Source organism: Cercospora kikuchii (assembly GCF_019650295.1).
Source record: "Cercospora kikuchii DNA, contig_00002, whole genome shotgun sequence".
Classification (NCBI taxonomy): Eukaryota; Fungi; Ascomycota; class Dothideomycetes; order Mycosphaerellales; family Mycosphaerellaceae; genus Cercospora; species Cercospora kikuchii.
The window spans coordinates 2,232,923-2,250,255 of NW_025408583.1; the positions used below are offsets into that span (position 1 = coordinate 2,232,923).

At 54.1% G+C, this 17,333-nt stretch overlaps 6 protein-coding genes across 6 annotated transcripts; 2 read left to right on the plus strand and 4 right to left on the minus strand.

The window, feature by feature from the left end:
• Nucleotides 1–681: 681 nt before the first annotated feature.
• On the plus strand, nt 682–2,966 carry CKM354_000309600 (uncharacterized protein; the record flags this gene model as incomplete). The annotated part of the gene is made up of 2 exons (XM_044798276.1): nt 682–2,453; nt 2,507–2,966. 2 exons carry the CDS (start codon nt 682–684, stop codon nt 2,964–2,966), a joined length of 2,232 nt encoding a protein of 743 aa, XP_044654211.1.
• Nucleotides 2,967–3,442: 476 nt separating this feature from the next.
• CKM354_000309700 (tRNA methyltransferase TYW3) lies at nt 3,443–4,399 on the minus strand (the record flags this gene model as incomplete). The annotated part of the gene is made up of 2 exons (XM_044798277.1): nt 3,443–3,910; nt 3,968–4,399. The coding sequence occupies 2 exons, from the start codon at nt 4,397–4,399 to the stop codon at nt 3,443–3,445; spliced, it is 900 nt and encodes a 299-aa protein (XP_044654212.1).
• An 863-nt stretch (nt 4,400–5,262) lies between these two features.
• CKM354_000309800 (uncharacterized protein) lies at nt 5,263–6,720 on the plus strand (the record flags this gene model as incomplete). Its single annotated transcript, XM_044798278.1, has 3 exons — nt 5,263–5,620; nt 5,673–6,097; nt 6,148–6,720. The coding sequence occupies 3 exons, from the start codon at nt 5,263–5,265 to the stop codon at nt 6,718–6,720; spliced, it is 1,356 nt and encodes a 451-aa protein (XP_044654213.1).
• A 521-nt stretch (nt 6,721–7,241) lies between these two features.
• On the minus strand, nt 7,242–7,731 carry CKM354_000309900 (uncharacterized protein; the record flags this gene model as incomplete). Its single annotated transcript, XM_044798279.1, has 2 exons — nt 7,242–7,590; nt 7,652–7,731. 2 exons carry the CDS (start codon nt 7,729–7,731, stop codon nt 7,242–7,244), a joined length of 429 nt encoding a protein of 142 aa, XP_044654214.1.
• A 1,380-nt stretch (nt 7,732–9,111) lies between these two features.
• Nucleotides 9,112–12,026, minus strand: CKM354_000310000 (uncharacterized protein; the record flags this gene model as incomplete). The annotated part of the gene is made up of 6 exons (XM_044798280.1): nt 9,112–9,645; nt 9,882–11,003; nt 11,055–11,642; nt 11,699–11,805; nt 11,914–11,941; nt 11,997–12,026. The coding sequence occupies 6 exons, from the start codon at nt 12,024–12,026 to the stop codon at nt 9,112–9,114; spliced, it is 2,409 nt and encodes an 802-aa protein (XP_044654215.1).
• Nucleotides 12,027–13,834: 1,808 nt separating this feature from the next.
• On the minus strand, nt 13,835–17,296 carry CKM354_000310100 (sulfite reductase subunit alpha; the record flags this gene model as incomplete). Its single annotated transcript, XM_044798281.1, has 1 exon — nt 13,835–17,296. The coding sequence occupies one exon, from the start codon at nt 17,294–17,296 to the stop codon at nt 13,835–13,837; it is 3,462 nt and encodes a 1,153-aa protein (XP_044654216.1).
• Nucleotides 17,297–17,333: the final 37 nt, after the last annotated feature.

Here is a 17,333-nt window from a genome sequence, read left to right on the forward strand (position 1 = left end):
TCCCGCTTCCAGGGCCGAGTGCGGAGCTCGGCTTCCACTTCACTTCACTTCACTTCACTTCCGCCAACATCCAACGGCCATCGTCCACCAACAGAAAATGTTCAGCTATCTGAAAACAGTCGTAAATGCTACAGCTCACATGGCGGTCTCCGAAATGCATATCGAGATTACTGCTGTCGCGCCCCCGGAGCGGCATTGCTGGATAGTCCGGAAAGGAGACATGTGCAGGCGATGCTGCTTCTGCTTCCGTCTTCGATATCTGACTTCACTTCACTTGGGCTAACGGCTCTTGTCCACTTCATCAGTTTCTTGCTCACTACATCGATTTCGTGCATGAGCGCTCGTTTGCTCGACTCACCGTTGACAAAACAAAGTTCTGCACAGACGATCCTTGCTCGGCGTGCCTTTCAACAATGCTCGTCGCCCACCCCACTGACTTTTCGCAGTTCGCAGTTTGCTTTGCCTACCTCCGACATCTCACTTTGGTGAGTTTCTGCGCGATTTTGACAGACACTGCAAGCCACGTCTTGCATATGCCTTAGACAAGACACCGACTCGAGCAAGCAACTCCCGCACTTAACTATGGCGCTGGACAACTCCATTTCGCCCACCTCTCAGCAGGCAACAGCTCGCCAGACACGACCCGGATCAATCACATCTTCGCGGGCCAGCTCGCACACAATGTCGCCCGAGCCAATCATGCTGGATGACAGCGATGATGAACTCGTGGTAATTTCGTCAAGGAAGAAGGCCAATTCTCACAGCGCATCAAATGAAGGAGCTCCACGCTTCCAACCGCATCTGTCACCGGACGGCCACTCAACCCACCATGGCACGAAACATTTGAAGAGCCCAGTTCAAGACGACTACGGTGTCATAGTCATAGACAGTGACGACGACGAGAACCTCGAGGAGAATATTACGGCAGAGACACTCGCCACTGTGCAGCGTGTTGCCACTCCACCGGGGCACGAGCTATTGGACTTTGCTGAAACACAATATAATCAGATGATCGGTTCTGGTGTGAGCGTAGTCCTCGATGATGGCTCTTTTATGCGGATAGCTGTCGTGGTGCGAGACAGCACGGCGCCAAATAAGATTCTCATCGGCGGTAATCTGCTTCAGCGTAACGGGCACGTGGACAGACGCATTAACAGGCACGGAGGCGAGCTACATAGTTGGATGCCTCGCCGGAAAAACGAACTCTGCGCCATTGTGCGGACGACTAACCATGGAGAACCTCCCAAGCTTGGCGAGAGCTTGATTTTCCGACCGTTGAACCAGATTGGGCTAGTTCGGAATGTGCTATACACCAACGAGCCATGGGATGAGACAGCTTCCAAGTTCCAGAAATACCAATACCGATGCAACAGGCACGCAAGAGGTCTGATCACCGCCGAGGACCAGTCATGTCCGATGTGTGTAGAGAACAGAGAGGTCAATGGCCCTTTGACTTGTCGGTGGAAATTCATCGAAGAAGTGGATCTGCGACGTAACAAAATCGTCGGCTGGCAGTTCCGCCAACTGGAGCGGAATGAGTGCAGTTCTGGTGATGGACTGAATCCCGTCTCAAAGCTGATTACGTTTCGAGGTCTCGATCTGCAGCAGAACGAGGTCTTCGCGCCCTCTGACACGGACTCTAGTTTTGACCATGGCAGTTCAAAGCGCAAGGCGCATGCAGAAAGCAATCTACGTAGCGCGGGTCGGAAGCGAGCGAAGAGGCTCACCGACAGCATGGTGGACCTGACTTTGAGCGACTCTGAGCCAGAGACCATGACGAGAGTCGACCGTGCTCGCGACTCGGTCGAGAGGATTACTGTCACGAATCCCGAAACTGGCGAAGTGGAAGAATTCGTCTTCCAGGCAACCGAGAATCTCTCAGGCTCCCGTTGGAAGGGAAAAGGCAAGGTCACAGATCCCACATTGCCAGTACGCTGTCGTCAAAAGTCAAGGTACACCTTCGCAGACATCTGCGCAGGCGGCGGAGGCACTAGCAGAGGTGCAGAACTGGCAGGCTTAGACCTCAAATATATCGTCGATAACATGCCCGACGCATGTCAAACACTACGCCTCAACTTTGGCGACGATGTTGTTCTCGAAATCGACATGACGGACTTCGTTCAGATCGACGGCTCTTACCGCGTGGATGTCATGCATGTTAGCTTTCCATGTCAGGGCCATTCAAGAGCGAACAGAGGATTGAACCCCGAAAAAGATGCTGTTAACATCGCTCTATCCTATGGCACCTTCAAAGAGCTTCTGAAAATGTGCAAGCCGCGACTGGTGACAATGGAGCAAGTCACCGGCATTCTCAGTAAGGACGACGGGCAGCACCTACGATCACAAATTCACACCCTAATCGCGAATGACTACAATGTCAGATGGCAAGCTCACGTATTACGAGACTATGGCAATCCCCAGGGTCGGCACCGATTGATCGTCATTGCCGCGTGGTACGTTTTCCCTTTATCGATGTTCAATTTTCGCTACTGACAATTGTGTATAGCCCTGGACAAGTTCTGCCCAATTGGCCTGAGCGGACTCACGGCCCAGGTCTGAAGCCATTTGTGACGATTCGCAACATTCTCGATCAAGTGCAGCGGCCTGGCTATAACAGAGAAGTTATGGAGCACGCCGTCACGCGAGAACTAGGAGAGCGAGCCCCATACAACCCCAATGTCCAGCTGATCGGTTGCATTACGTCCAGCGGGGGTTATCGACCCGACAAGAACTCTAACAACTACCATCCGAGTGGCACTCGTGATTTCAGCTATCAGGAAAAGGCGCAGCTTCAAGGATTCCCTTGGAACCATCGTTTCCATGGTGGCAAGCTATCGGTCGGCACACAAATCGGTAACGCCGTTCCACCTGTCTTCGCCGAGAAGCTCTTTCGGAGCTGCATCAAAGCTTTGAAAAAGACCGACAAGCTTGTGGAGGAGTACTCGACTCCCATTGACCTTGACTGATGTTGAGGGCGCACTTTATGGGCGGGTCAAGCCTTTGAGACTCAGACAATGGTCTGCGTCCTTCGCACCTAGCTACATCTTCGAGGGAACACAGCAGGGACACCATCGCAGTACATTGCAGAGTTGCTTGCGTTTGGAGCGCTGCACACGACTTGGCTGGTCTCATTCCAAGCCGCTGCTCTCTTGCTCTTGGCGCTGGTTGTGGCAGAAGTGGATGCTTTTGGAGGATGAGCACTTTGCGTGGAGCTTCATATCGGCAGAAAATATCCTAACGGTTTGCAAGATGCTGTAAAGCGAAGCTGATTGCTTGTGGACATATTGAACAGAGAAGCTCGACTTCGAAATTCGCTGATCCTGTCTTGCTTCTTGCCTGACGATCTCATTTAGCCCCCACAAGTAGTACAAACCCAATCGCTTTGGAATCATGGGGTGAAGAGAATTCCACGCCTTCAAGTATATTCCACGTTGATTCAATGCTATGAAACTTCATTTTCATGATGGTCCCTCTCCAGCTCTGCGCTACCTGACTGCTGCAGCCTCTGTAGCTCCTCCTTCCGCTTCAGGCCTTCTGCTCGCTTCCTCTCTCGCCTAACATTTGCAGGCTCCCACTCACCCGCGTCACCCTTTCTGTGGTCTTCCCCCTTAGGCTGTAGCAAATTGTGAGCAAAACGCTCCTTTCTCTCAGCATTCGCAACAAAGCGCTGATTCGCCAAATTTAACAGCGTCAGTAGATACTGTTCCGGTACCATTGGCCATATAGCGCCAGCACTGTCTTGATAGGCAATGATGCTCTCCAAAGCCAGACCTTGCGTGCGAATTGCAACATGTGGCGTCGGCTCGGAGCCTGTGACGCCTACAATGCCAGATTCACGGAAGCCAGCTGACATGGCTGCTGAGTGGCAGTGTTGAGCGTGCACAAGAGAGGAGGTGAGAATGTGGAGGATCTGAACAACGAATGAGAAAACAAGAAAAGAAAGTAGAGGATCGGCTGTTCCACTTACCATAGGCTCGAACTTGAAATGCACAAACCTGACGTTTCCGTCTGCGGGTGGGAAAGATCTGTGGACATCTTTTGGCAGTGAGAATAATTCAAATAGAGCGCCATTTTCTTGTACAGTTCGCACGTCGACCGGGTCATGCGAGACGAAGAGCCAGCTGCCACCACCCTTTCCTTGAGCGGATGAAGAAGTCCTGCCTTGGTCGTTGCCGGTGTCATCTTTGGATTTTGCTGCTCCCTCCAGAAATACAGAAATTCGTCCCGCACAGCTACTCGTCGTGACATAGCCATCAGTCTCGTTGATCTGGTCTACGAGTTGTCGTATATTCGGGTCAACAGCGCCTATGGGCGACGAGTCTGTATATTCATCGTCCGGTTTACTTAGTGCTTGCAGAATCTTTCGCTTTTTCTCTTGGAAAATGACTTGTTTGGGCATGGCGATCAATGTAAATGCAGTGACGTGCAGCTGGCACGTCGCATGCAGTGCACAACGACTCGTGTTGTCGTACAGAAGGCGCAGGGCGTCAAGGTCATTCCATCGAGTGAATGTGTTAAGGCGTGGGGAGCCAAGTCCCAGACTTCGTACCTCCGTTAGCGGCCGGCATTGGGCGAGGGAATTGATTGGAGGGACGTCAAATCATCCCCGTCAATTGCGGCTGGAGTGCTCACACATGCGCTGTCCGATGCGCAAGGCTTGCAATCCACTGCCGTATCCTGTCCGATACAGACGAGGAAGATGCTAGGAATGTGCTCTGTGGCGGAGGCGAATTCAGCGCTCTTCCGTGCGCCAGGTTGAAGATGCGCAGGGCTGAAGACGTCGATTGGCTGCAGAAGGACAACAAGCGAGCCCCAGGGGGCGAGATCCACTGGTGACGCTAACTCCCAACGGCACGTGCGCTAAGCCTTCGTTGCGACGCAGCATCGTCCCGTCGTGCAGGACTGCAGGCACGCTCACTTCCTCCTCATCAACACCCTCCGCCCGCGTCCGCCGCCGCCTGACACTTGTCTTACGCCTTTCCGCTCGTTCACTGATCCGCTGTCGCTATCTGTCCGTCGCCTGGACTGCCTCTGGATCCCAGCTCACGAGCGCCAAGTCGCTCCGCCACCTCCGTGGCCTGTTTTGCCGCGACACTGGCAAAGGCTTGCGCGTTACCAAGACTGCACCGAACAACGCTTGGGACTGCAGCGAAGAGACGCCGTCGGCCATATCCTCATCCTCCGACGATACTCGCCCGCTCATCGCATCACTCGCCGTGTCCGGCGCTTCCATAGCCCCTTCGACGCTCACGTCTCGCGACCATGAAGGCGGCATCTGTGCTCGGCGCGCTGCTGGCGGCGCGCTCTGCCGCGGCCATCGAATTGAACCTCAACGATCAGAGTAGCATCAAAGCAGCCGCGAGGACATGCGCAGATGGCATGATGAGCTTCTACAAGGGCAATGTGACTGGAGGCATTCCAGGTCTGCTCCCGGGCCCATACTACTGGTGGGAAGCCGGTGCCATGTTTGGCGCAATGGTCGATTACTGGTACTATACGGGCGACTCGACATACAACGGTGTCACGACAGAGGCCATGCTGTTCCAGGTCGGACCCGATGAGAACTATATGCCTCCCAACCAGTCAAAGTCATTGGGTAATGATGATCAGGCATTCTGGGGTGCGTTCTCCGAATAATGGAATTGGTACATTGTTGGTTGACATGAGAATAGGTATTGCTGCCATGACTGCAGCCGAAGCAAATTTCCCTAACCCTCCAGAGGACAAACCACAATGGCTAGAACTGGCTCTAGCTGTTTTCAACTCTCAGACAGTACGATGGGACACGACATCCTGCGGTGGAGGCCTCAAATGGCAGATTTTCACATTCAACAACGGTTACAACTACAAGAACGCCATCTCGAATGGCTGCTATTTCAATCTAGGCGCTCGTCTGGCCCTCTACACGGGCAACTCCACTTTTGCCGATCTCGCCAGCCGCATGTGGGATTGGACCACGAGCGTCGGCCTGATCAGTAACGAATATTTTGTTTACGACGGTTCCGATGATACGCTCAATTGCACTGAGCTGAACCACATTCAATGGTCCTACAACGCTGGCGTCTTCCTCTACGGCGCTGCGACTATGTGGAATTTTGTAAGTTTCACAATTCACCTGGTTCGACGACACGTACTGACACCCTGCAGACACAAGGCACAGCGGATGAAGCAAAGTGGCGCGAGCGTACCCAAGGTATGCTTGAAGGCGCCATCAAAATCTTCTTTCAAGGTCAGATCATGTACGAGGTCGCTTGCGAGCCTTCCGGAAATTGCAACGTGGATCAGCAATCGTTCAAAGCCTACCTATCTCGATGGATGGCAGCAACAACTAAAGTTGCGCCCTGGACCCACGACACTATTGTTCCACTTATCGCTGCATCTGCTGAGGCGGCTGCAAAGACATGCACAGGAGGTGCCACCGGCCAATTCTGCGGGACCAAATGGACGGAAGGCGTGTTCGACGGAGGCATGGGTGTAGGACAACAGATGAATGCTCTGGAAGTCATTCAGAGCAACCTGATTGATCTTGTACCAGGACCTCTCGGAAACAAGACTGGCGCATCATCCAAGGCGGGCGACTTGAACGTTGGTCTCGGCGGGGATAAGAATCCGCTTGCCCCTCCCAGTGCTATCACCACTGCGGACCGCGCGGGCGCTGGTATCATATCCGCACTGGTGATCGTTGGTCTGGTTGGTGGAGCATGGTGGATGGTTGCATAAATGCATCGGCGTTGGACATAGAGACAGACAGAACGGCATAATGCTAATGCTACGGAATAAGATTTGATGTGTCTATTAACGCCTGCTATGCCGAGATTGGATTCTCACGGCGTTGGAATTGGACATGTGGGCTAAAAGGTTGCTATTCTGACGAACACATGTACAATAACGGGTTCCTGCGATGACGCTCTCTAGACATAGCCCTTTCTTTCCGATCAGTCGACTTCGAGTGATGTTCCGATCCCTGTCAGAACACCTGGAGCCTAGTGCCTCTCCACAGTCTCTGCTTTGAGCCAAGCATCCCAAGCACAGTGGGTCTTTGCTTCGCCTACAAGGAATAAGACGTGCCGAAGCTGGGCCATCGATCAGGCCTGTGAGTGTTGCTTGGCTCAATGCTTCGTGGTATTTAAAGCATACACGAGAAGCTATGAACCTTCTTTGGTTGCAGTTTCCATCTAGCCTCACACCAACGCCCAAAAACACAACATCGATGCGACTTGACCCTCAATGAAGCCACCCGATTACACAACTGTGCCGCAAGTCAAGTAGACCTCACCAGCTCCCTCATCAGTCACAAGCCTTGCGCCATTGACTCCACCAAAGACCGTCGGGCCAACCGAACCTTTCATGTAGCAAGCAGCTCCCGAGAGCGTGAAGTCCACGCATGCAGGGTTCTGAGCACACTTGCTGATGCACTGTGCGAGACTGTTGACGTAGGTGGGCTGGTTGGGCAAGTCTCCGCCCGCGTGATCCATTCCGCATTCGACAACGAAGGATTTTCCGCTCGAGGTGACGAGGGTGCCGTTCATGCTTGGGCAGGAAATGGTTTGGCTGGGTTCGGCCTGGCGGGTGAAGAGTAGGTTGGAGGAGCTGCGAGGAAGGAGGAGTTGTTAGGACTGCGTTGGAATTCTTGATCGGAGGAGATGCTTACTCTGCCGGGTTGAGAGCCACTGGGTTCGCGACTGCGAGACCAATGATGGCCGAGGCGATGATGTGCTGGAAGCTGTGCATCTTTGCTGTTGGACTGCGGGCTGTTGTTGATTTGGGAGAGCTGTTGGGATGAGATCGGCTGGTGACTGATTGATGTTATTGTCTTGCTGGGCTCTTTCTCGAGGACTCCGACTGACTCTTTATACTGCTCCATGCCTCTCAGGCTACCCCTTCAAGGCATCGTCCTCTTACGACCTCGGCCGCCCTCTCGACGCCGCGGGACTGCGATTCCGTGAGGCTGAGGAGTTGCAGAAATCTAGACCGTCCCCTCAAGAAGCCTTTCGGGGCCGGGGAGGTCAAGAAAGCAAATAGGAGGGAGGGCGTCCGAGTGAGTCCGCGCTTTTCCTCCATTGTGCAGCCTCTTCGGGACATAGCCCGCTGAAGCAGAGACATGCAAGGCTGCGGAAAAGGCTGAGCTATATGCTAATAGGTCAAATTTCAGCCTCATCGACGTGCAGGGCACCAATGCAGCAACACAAGGCTGAGGTCGAGGCTGAACTAGACCGAGCGACCCACAAAGAGACTGCTTGTGGAGAAGCACATGGTCACACGTGCTGAATCTTGGACAGACAAATGGACGATGAATGGCGCGCATTAGATGCAAGGACGGCAATGTCTTACTCCAGAGCAATGGAAACCAGACCTAGTGCATCCTTTTCGATGGAGCAGCAGCCATCATTATCACAATCCAGAAAGTCCGAGGGCACCAGCGGGGAGAGCGTGTGAACGAGCCGCAGCGATCGTTCGCAGAGGCTTTTTGTGCCTTGTCCACATTCGACGAAACCTGCATAAGTTTGTACCACACTAATGTAGTCTGTCCCGGTCGTGCGTTGGCCACTCTAGAAGTCTAGACATTCGTAATGGCCGACAGATCTTCTACCCGGGTTGATGTCAAGTCCGATCAACAGTGCGATCGCTGCGGCACGAATGCAGGAAGCTGCCATAGATCTGCCTAGATACACTCTGTTGCTTCGTCAGGGCATCTCAGACTTCCAGATCGCTCTACGCTTCCAGTGCTTACGTTTCCTGGTTTACCTCTCTATGGGCCAAGGTGGAAATAAAACTCATTCGAATATTTGATCAATTGCGAACATTGTTGAGCTTACTATTCTCATCTCAAATACCCACGATGCAATTTCTGAACCACCCCTTAACCTTGCCGACCAATACCCTCCACTATGTAAAAGAAACTCCCACTGTTCAAGTAAGTACTATTTATACAGAGATGCTGATGCACGCCGGTCATCACTCCCGCTGGTGGGAGGAGAGACATGAACGCTCAATATGCTGCACCCGACTGGCCCCAATGGGAAATGTTCATCGTAAATGAAGCGAATGAGAATGCAATGGAACCCAGTAAACCGACGCGCGTCACCCAAACAACAGGCAACGAAATCGCTCCTAAAGTGTCTCACCCTCTTGCTTTGGACTGAGTGGATCCTCGCCGGTCTTTTCTTTTTGCTCAAATTCATCCACGGTCAAGTCTTTCTGGAAATTCGGCTCAGCAAAAGCCACAGAAGCCTGGCTCCCGGGGTATTGTCCAGGCATCGTGACTGCGCCCGATCGATCATCCGTTTGACTTGATGAGAATGCAGTAGATGCTGCGTTTGTCGTCTGTATCGACGTTGCTGTCGCTTCGGACTCGCTCATGCTGCTTGTCGAGCTGACGACATTGCTCGATATGTCCTTGGACCCATCTAGACCGTGTGGACTACCTCCACCGCTCAACAGCGCCGGTTGGGTTTCGCCACCTGCGGGCTGTGCTGCCTGCGACTCTCTGCTCACAGACACGTTCAGTGCACTCAAAGTCGCTTCTGGTACCGGCACAGCGGTTTCAGGCATTTTGCGCTCGGCCAACTTCTTGTCCGGAAACTTGAGGTCGACAGGGCCAATCAATGAGGTTCGCCGAAGCTGTTCTAGACGAACATTGGGATCCTTGATAGAAAGAATTAGCATGTGAATAAGAAGGACGCAGGAATCGCAGGAATCGCAAGTCAAGACCGCAAATCAATCGCCAATGTCGTGAATCGTAAAGCATGGCTTCTGGTATGCCAAAATGCTAGTCGACGCGCAGCGGGACGTTGAAATCAAGACTGCAATAACGAACGCGTAAAAGCAGCGACTTGCAGAGTCTTTTCAGGCACGATAGAACCACACATCATGCAACGTACCCAATCGGCTTGGTCGGGTACACCTTCGGCAGGTGGTAGATCGCTCGTTGTGTCGCGGTCGTCTCCCCAGAACACTCTTCTTTGAGGCGCTGGTGTCACAGGTAACGAAGGCCGCTCAATTGCAGAGGGAAAGTCCGTCAAGATTAGAGATTCTCGTCGCCCGCGGGCATTTTCGACCCGTTGGACCAGATCCTCGGGATCGGACTGTGAAGTGGGCGACAGAATATTCGTTGGCGCGGCTATACCAGTCGACGGCACGTTCGACTCCACGACTTGTACCTTGCCACGATTCTTCTGGAAGGACGTCAAAGCACGGACGTAGGAGTTGATCCCGTTGACGTCGTCCCACGCGTTCTTACTCTGTCCAAATGAGGCCCATGGGTCGGCGCCCCTTATTTGAATGGTGGGTGTCAAGAGTTCCGCCTTGGAGTCCGGAGTGACCTCTAGTTCATCGATGTACGCGGATTCCGGTTCCAGGACCGGAGGCGGCGGTTGCGGTTCGTCATCTACAAACCTTCTTGTCGGCTTCGGCACCTCTCTCTCTTCCCAGGGAAAGATTGCCTTGGGTTTTTCTTCTACTTTGCGTGGAGCAGGAGGCGGCGGAACCTCGTAATACATGTCTCTGGGCGGCTGCGGATATGCCTGTGGAGCTCGAAACGGGGCTGGGTCCGAGCTGAACTCGTAGGTCTGCGTCGGGAAGTTCGCAGCTTCAGGCTTCGATTGCACGGGAGGAGCAGCTCTGGTGGCATCCCATTCCATGTGCGGAGCGGAAAATTTGCGTTGCTCGATTGTCGGGGCGGGTTGAACACGACCCTGATCAATGTTCTCTACACGCTCGCCTGGCTCTGTCATCAGCGGGGTCGCGGTGCCTGTGGGATGATGCTCTTGTGCATGGTCGTGCGACTGTTGCTGGTACGATTGGTGGCCATGCGAGGCATGATGCTGCCCATGCCCCTGTTCGAATGCCACCTGCGTTTCGCGTTGCGGAGGTGGCGCTGGCTGCGTCGTTGCAATTGGATAGCCGGTGGCGTAGTACTTCTGGGGTACATGCTGGGGCTCAGGTTTATGTTCTTGCACATAGTCCGTTGTCGCGTGTCGCTGACCGTGAATGTAGTCGGAAGTCTGCACGAAATCTCTCAGCCACAAGATATCCCAATGATCTGTCCGACTCACCGAGACATGAAAATGCCGATCGTACACAGCCCACCATCTGCTATTCATTTCTTGAAAGGCTGCAGGAGCGCCATGCTGTTCTCTGCCACGATGCCACGGCTTCTCCTTACCAATGAAATGGACCATGCTGATACCGTGCTTCCAATATCGATAGGCCGGCTCATATTGGTAGTTGGCACTCGGAGTGGTGTTGTACTTGAAGCTCAATCGCTTCCACGGACGATGCTCGTAGTACTGGTTTAGAAGACCTTGGTCGGCACCATCGAAGCTGTCTCCTGCACTGGCTAGGCCACGAAGGGCATGATACTCGCCCATGTCTGGCGTGAGCACCATAACCCCCGTGTTGAAGGCATCTGGCCAGCCGACATCTGGGGCTGCGGCGAAGCTCTCTGCAATGTCAAACAACTCTTCCGGAGCTCGCAGTGCCACGACGTCGGCGTCGATGTATACAATCTTGCGGAATTGTGTCTGGCGCCAGAGATTGATCTTGGTGAATGTATAGAGCAAGTCGGGCCTGTTCATGAGATACAGGTTGCCCGGATGTGGGTTGCCGATGCGCTCGATGGGAACAACATAATTGTACAGAGACTGTTGCAAGTGTCATTCTCGCGGATCAACCAATTCGCTCTTTCAGGACGTGTTACCTGTAGCTCTTCAATCGTGCTATGCCGCAGGGCCTCCTGGTCAATCAGACACGCCAACTTCTTCGTCGTCCCGCAGTCTCGGAGCGAGTGGGCCAGCACGGCCGCACCTGCGATTGTCTTAGCGGGGAGCACGTCTCACACGCCGGCTCGGTGCAGGCGCATGGTTGCAGAAGGCGGCGGGAGCGAAGCTGGAGGAGGAGGAGGAGGAGGCATACCGGGTAAATAGCCATCGTTGAGCACGAGCTGGGCGAGCTGTCAGTCGAGCGGGCGAAGCGAGTGCGGCGGGCACGAGACTCACGGTGCAGTAGACGTCTTCCTTGCCGGCCATCACGGCGGGGCGGTCAATGGCTCACGGCGTCTCTGGCAGGCAGAGGGGAGAGGAGGAGAGAGGCGAGCGAGGTCGTCGGCGTGCAAATCATTCCAAGTGGCGGCGTCAAGCGAAAAGCTTCGGGGCATGTTATGCCATGGACTTGGGCGGAGGTGTTGAGCTGCCGCCTCAACAAGACGCTCAAGACCCGCGCAACGGTCGGGGCCTATTAATGCGAAATGAACGAGCCAATGTGCAGGAGCGTGAGTGGCACAATACTGCTGGTGGCACCGCATTCACACGCATCGAGGCCGGCTGCTATATGTTCAACAGCACAGCACAGCACAGCAGAGCTACGAGCTCTCTCCACGCTGTACCATGCGCTCATTGCCGAGTTTATTTTGGCCCACATGATCACGCTGTCCTTCCCCGCCAACCGCCTGCACACATCTGCAACACCCCATGCTCGCCTCGCCTCGCCATCGATGTACGGGACACCGCTGCTGCGGCGGCGATGACACGGCTCGTGCTACACGCAGTATTGTCGCATCGTGACGGCTCGTGCCATTGGAAGGATTGTCCTCTGGCCGCAGCTCCGACAGCTTCGAAATCCTCCCCCAATGTCTCGGCACAAATTGCCTGACCCGCCATCTCGTGTTCACCGAAACCGGACCCGTAAAGCAATTGGCAGCGCAGTTGGCAAGCGTGCTCCTGCAGACTTGACGGGCAACGCCAATTAACGCTTCAGCGATATCTCAGTTGCAACGAGTTCCTGACTCACGAACGCGGACTGCATGGTTGGAATCAAATCTGCATCATCTCATGGGAATGCTGTCTCGTGGCGTACTTGTGGCAGGCATACTACAAATACAGCAGTGTCCTGCTGTAAGCCTGTCCTGTGACACTCCACGGACAAGCGACCGAAATACGACCGGTCTGGAAGGATCGCCTCGCTCCAGTATCACTTCCGCTCGCCTGCTTTCTTCAACCAGATCCACCACCACCTGATTGCCCTCCACCACTCTTCTGCGGACTGCCTCCACCGCTGGACCTCGACCGCCCACTCCCTCCACCCGTCTCGTCCTTGCTCCCTTGTGCCTGATGCTGCTGTTTATCCGCATTCGTGCGACTGATATCGTGGTTGGCAGGGCTCACGTTGAGAGGGTTGTCGCTGTTCTGCAGGACCCGGCATGTCAGTCTCCAAACTCTCACAAGCTCAACCCGGCATCGTCGTCACCACCCTTGTAGCAGGGATTCATCTGGGGTGTGGCTTTGCTTACAGAACCGCTCTCTTGTCGAGCACTTTCATGTTGACTCTCTGGACTCGTTTGCTTTGGATCGAAAGCTGTGCCTTCTCCTGCTGCTTGCCCGTCTCCAGACGACTTGCTGTATTCGTTTGATGTCGTGTTTATGCTGTCCTTGTCCTGGTCGTATTTCGATGGTAATGGACGTGTAGCTGATGTTTGGAATGGACGAACATGGCGGCCTTGGACGAATCCACGACGAACAGTACGTGACAACATTTTGCTCCTCTGTGGGACGATGTCAGAAGAAGATGCGAAGCGGAGTGCAGACGTTCGAATGCTCGCAATGCATGTCTTTGATCTTGACGCTGCATTACATCATGCACCGCAGCCACGTCCGGTCCGACATAATTCGCTGGGAACGGTTCGCAGACTTCACGCGTCGATGAGATTGGGAGCTGCAATTCAAAGCGCAGTCCATCAACTCCGAAATGAACACAAAACGAGTTACATTTTTATTCAACTGCAAATCACGCCATATCAGTCGTTTCTATATAGTCGCAACAACGAGTCGCCGTCAAATAATTAGTACACCTCAAGAATGTATCGCTGCTCCTCCTTGAACCTCTCGATCTCCTTTGGACCACTCTTCTTCTTGCCTTCAGCACGTGCCTCAGTCTCAACTGCCTCCTCGAGCACATTGGTGACGTCCGGCACAGGCCAAGTCGGTCCGCAGAGGTAGAAGGCACCCTCCTCTCGGAGATATGCGCGACGGATGTCACCCAGTGTCTGTCGCATACGGTCCTGAATGTAGATCTTCTGCGGCTGATCACGAGAGAATGCAGCTCCGAGCAAGGTAATGATGCCCGCGTCCTGGTATGCTTCCCATTCTTCTCCATACAGGTACTCCTCGCGTTTGTGTCGCGAACCCATGTACAGGAAGACATCACCAATCGGCATGCCCTGCTCACGTTGCCAGGCTCGCTCTTGCACGAACGCACGGAAGGGCGCGAGTCCAGTACCCAGGCCTGCCATGATGATGGGCTGCGTGGTCTTGGGCGGCAGCTTCATGACCGATGGCTTCACGGAGACCGTCACAGGAGCACCAATGGGCAGGCTGTCGAGATATCGAGTAGCTTGACCAAAGCGATCTCTGCCCTTGGGATCGACCCAGTTGACGGTCACGATGAGCAAGCTGACACTGTTTGGAGTGACCTTTTGCGAGGATGCGATGGAATACTCTCTACGCTTCATTGGGTTGACGATGCGCACAATGTCATGGAAGCCAGGGTGGGCCGATTTGAATTCCAGCAAGATGTCAGCGTAGGTGATGGTGTCCACTTCCGCCCGGCGCTTGAACTCGAGCACAGCTTCTTGGTTGCCGCCAGTGCCCAGCATAAGCAGTTCGGTTCTCTCCTTCTCATCATCGGCAAACTCGCTGAGTGCCTCGTAGAATCGCTTTGGTGGGCGACCGAAGATGTCAACGTTTTGCAGCAAAGCTTGATACACAGTGCGGTTTTCCAACAATTGAGGATCCTCGCGGGATGGCACTTCGACAATCTGAGCTGGATCAAGCCCGTACCATTTGATGAACTCCTCAACCTGAGTCGGATCGTTCTCCGCATGGATACCCAAAGCCTCTCCGATCTCGTATTTGACTCCGCTGTCGCCGAGGTCAAACTCAATGTGGAAGATGTTACGGTCGTACGTCAATGGCGTCAGTCTACGGTGCTCCTTGATGTGCACAATTGCCGTCTTGACGCCAACATCAGGTCGGAGTGCGGTCTTGGTGCCATATGCTTCCTTGAAAGCTAAGCCCTTGGCAGCAATCTTCCAATCTTTCAGAAGCGAAGGAGGTTCCTCTTCGGTTCTTTCAAATGGCGCGAAACTGTTAATTTGAAGATCCTCTGCGACAGGTAGTGATTCGTTCTCCTCAGGCTCGATCGTCAGCCAGCTCTCAGGAATCTCAGCCTTCTTCAGGGATTGATCTAGCTGTTCGACCAACACCTCGAGAGCGTCGCCAGCAACTTGCAGTTTCTTCGAGCCCGCTGCGTAGAGCTCTGGCTTCGAGAGCTTGAGGAATGCCAGTTGTAAGAGGTAAGCTTCGAGCTCAGGATTCTCTTCCACCTTGGAAATGGCCGCTGGGTCAAGGATCCATAGGGCAAGCTGCTTCGTTGCAATGGCTTTGCGGAGCGAAGAACCCAGCTTCTTCTCCAGGTCCTCATCCTTCCAGCCAGGCGATTTGAGAAGCACTGTGCCTTCTGGCTTGACGCTATCAATGACCGCAAAGTCCTTGAAGAGTTTCTCGCTGCCGACGACTACCACATCGGCGCTCTTGATACTGTACGCACTTTCGATGCTTCGCGACGACGTGCGTACATCGGTCCGGAGAGCTCCACCTTGCACCAAATTATCGTGACCAGAGCGAACCGAAACATTGAGTGCACTGTCATCGGCAAGCAATTGACCAAGCATGACGGGGGCACTAGCGCTGCTGCTCGAGTCCACATCCCAGAACGTGTATTGCTTGGCGTCTTTGTCGCCAAGGGTCAGAATAGAGATCTGGCCCTCGCCCTTGGAGTTGGCCTGCTGTAATATGGCGTCCATCTTGGCGATCGTCCAGACTGTCTCGCGCGCGTACTTCACATCGTAGACGCTTGGCGATGTTCCAGAAGTCATGCTCTGAAAGTTGACAGCGGCAAGGACATCGGCGTACAGGCCACTGGTAACGCTAGGGTCCAGAGCCGACGCTTGATCTTGAACCTGTCCAAGGACTGTAACATGCTGTGCGGTGGGAGGCAGAGTGGCAATGAACTCGTCCTCGACAAAGGGCCGATACACGCGCACATTGATCACTCCAACCTTGACGCCTTGCTCTGCTAGAGCTTCAGCGACCTGTGCAGCGACGCTTGCCTCAACGGTACCGAAAACGACTGTCACGCTGTCCGGCTGTGGGTGGCCGTGATACTCAAATGCTTTGTACTCGGTGCCCAGCTCGGCATTGAATGCATTCAGGAGCTTCAAAAGCTTGCCTTCATTCGTCAATCGCTTGGATTGCCTGTCCTCCTGAGTGTTCTGAAGTACGGTGTCGTAGGTCCGCTTCAAGCTCGACACGTTCAACACATCGATGACACGAGTTGTCTCACGGCCGACAGTGATGCCATCGTAGGTGTGGATGGTTGGAAGAATCGATGCGAGCAGCGTCGAGAACAAAGCCATGTGTTGCACCTCAAATGCGCTCCTGCTAGTCACCAAACCCAGACCCAGCTCTTCAGAGAGTGTCAGAGTCGTGACATAGTCAGCCACCAGACCACTTTTTGTGTTTGCAGCGTAATCAACTGCAGCAATTTGAAGCGCAGTCGGGTTGGCAACATCGTAGAGCAGGCTCAACTGGTCCAGCTGGGGGCGAAGCTGGCTCAAAGTGCCAGTGCTGGCGACAATGGATTGTGGAACGTGTCTCCTGCTCAGGTCGAAGTCGGGACTGAATATGTATCCCAACGCAATACTGCCCGCGCCGTTTCGCGTCTGCAGGCTGTGCAAACCTGTGACTGCATCGTAGGCATTCTTTTCTCCAGCATCGTGCCACGATCGGGCGGCTGCGTCGAGGTCGAAGGAGGGCGGCGAGTATGCGAAGCAGTTGTCCGAGAGCGCGTAGGCGACCTGCTGCACTAATGTCTGCGCAGTAAGATATGTCGGGCCCGCGAGATGGCTCAACGCGACATCTTGTCCAAATGGCAGCGCATTCGACTTTTTCGCCGAGGGCGAAGGGTCCTGGCGAAGCCCCATGCTGCCGACGAAGCGATCGGGCTGTCGTTGCGACGAGGGTGTCACGAGATCGTCGTTCGCGACGAGGAGTAACTTCGCTCTCGAGACAGATGTGTTCTGCTGTCGAATGTCCACGTTACTGGAGAACAAAGGACCGTTGGTAATCGGAACACTTTTGTGATGCGCGCAAACACTATTCGCCGCTCTGGCCCTGAGGAAATCTCGACTTCCTCCGATGTCCGGAGCACGCCATTCTTTAGTCCATTGACCCTTGTGGAGCATGTGGAGAGCACTATTATTATACAGGGCGACTTCATGC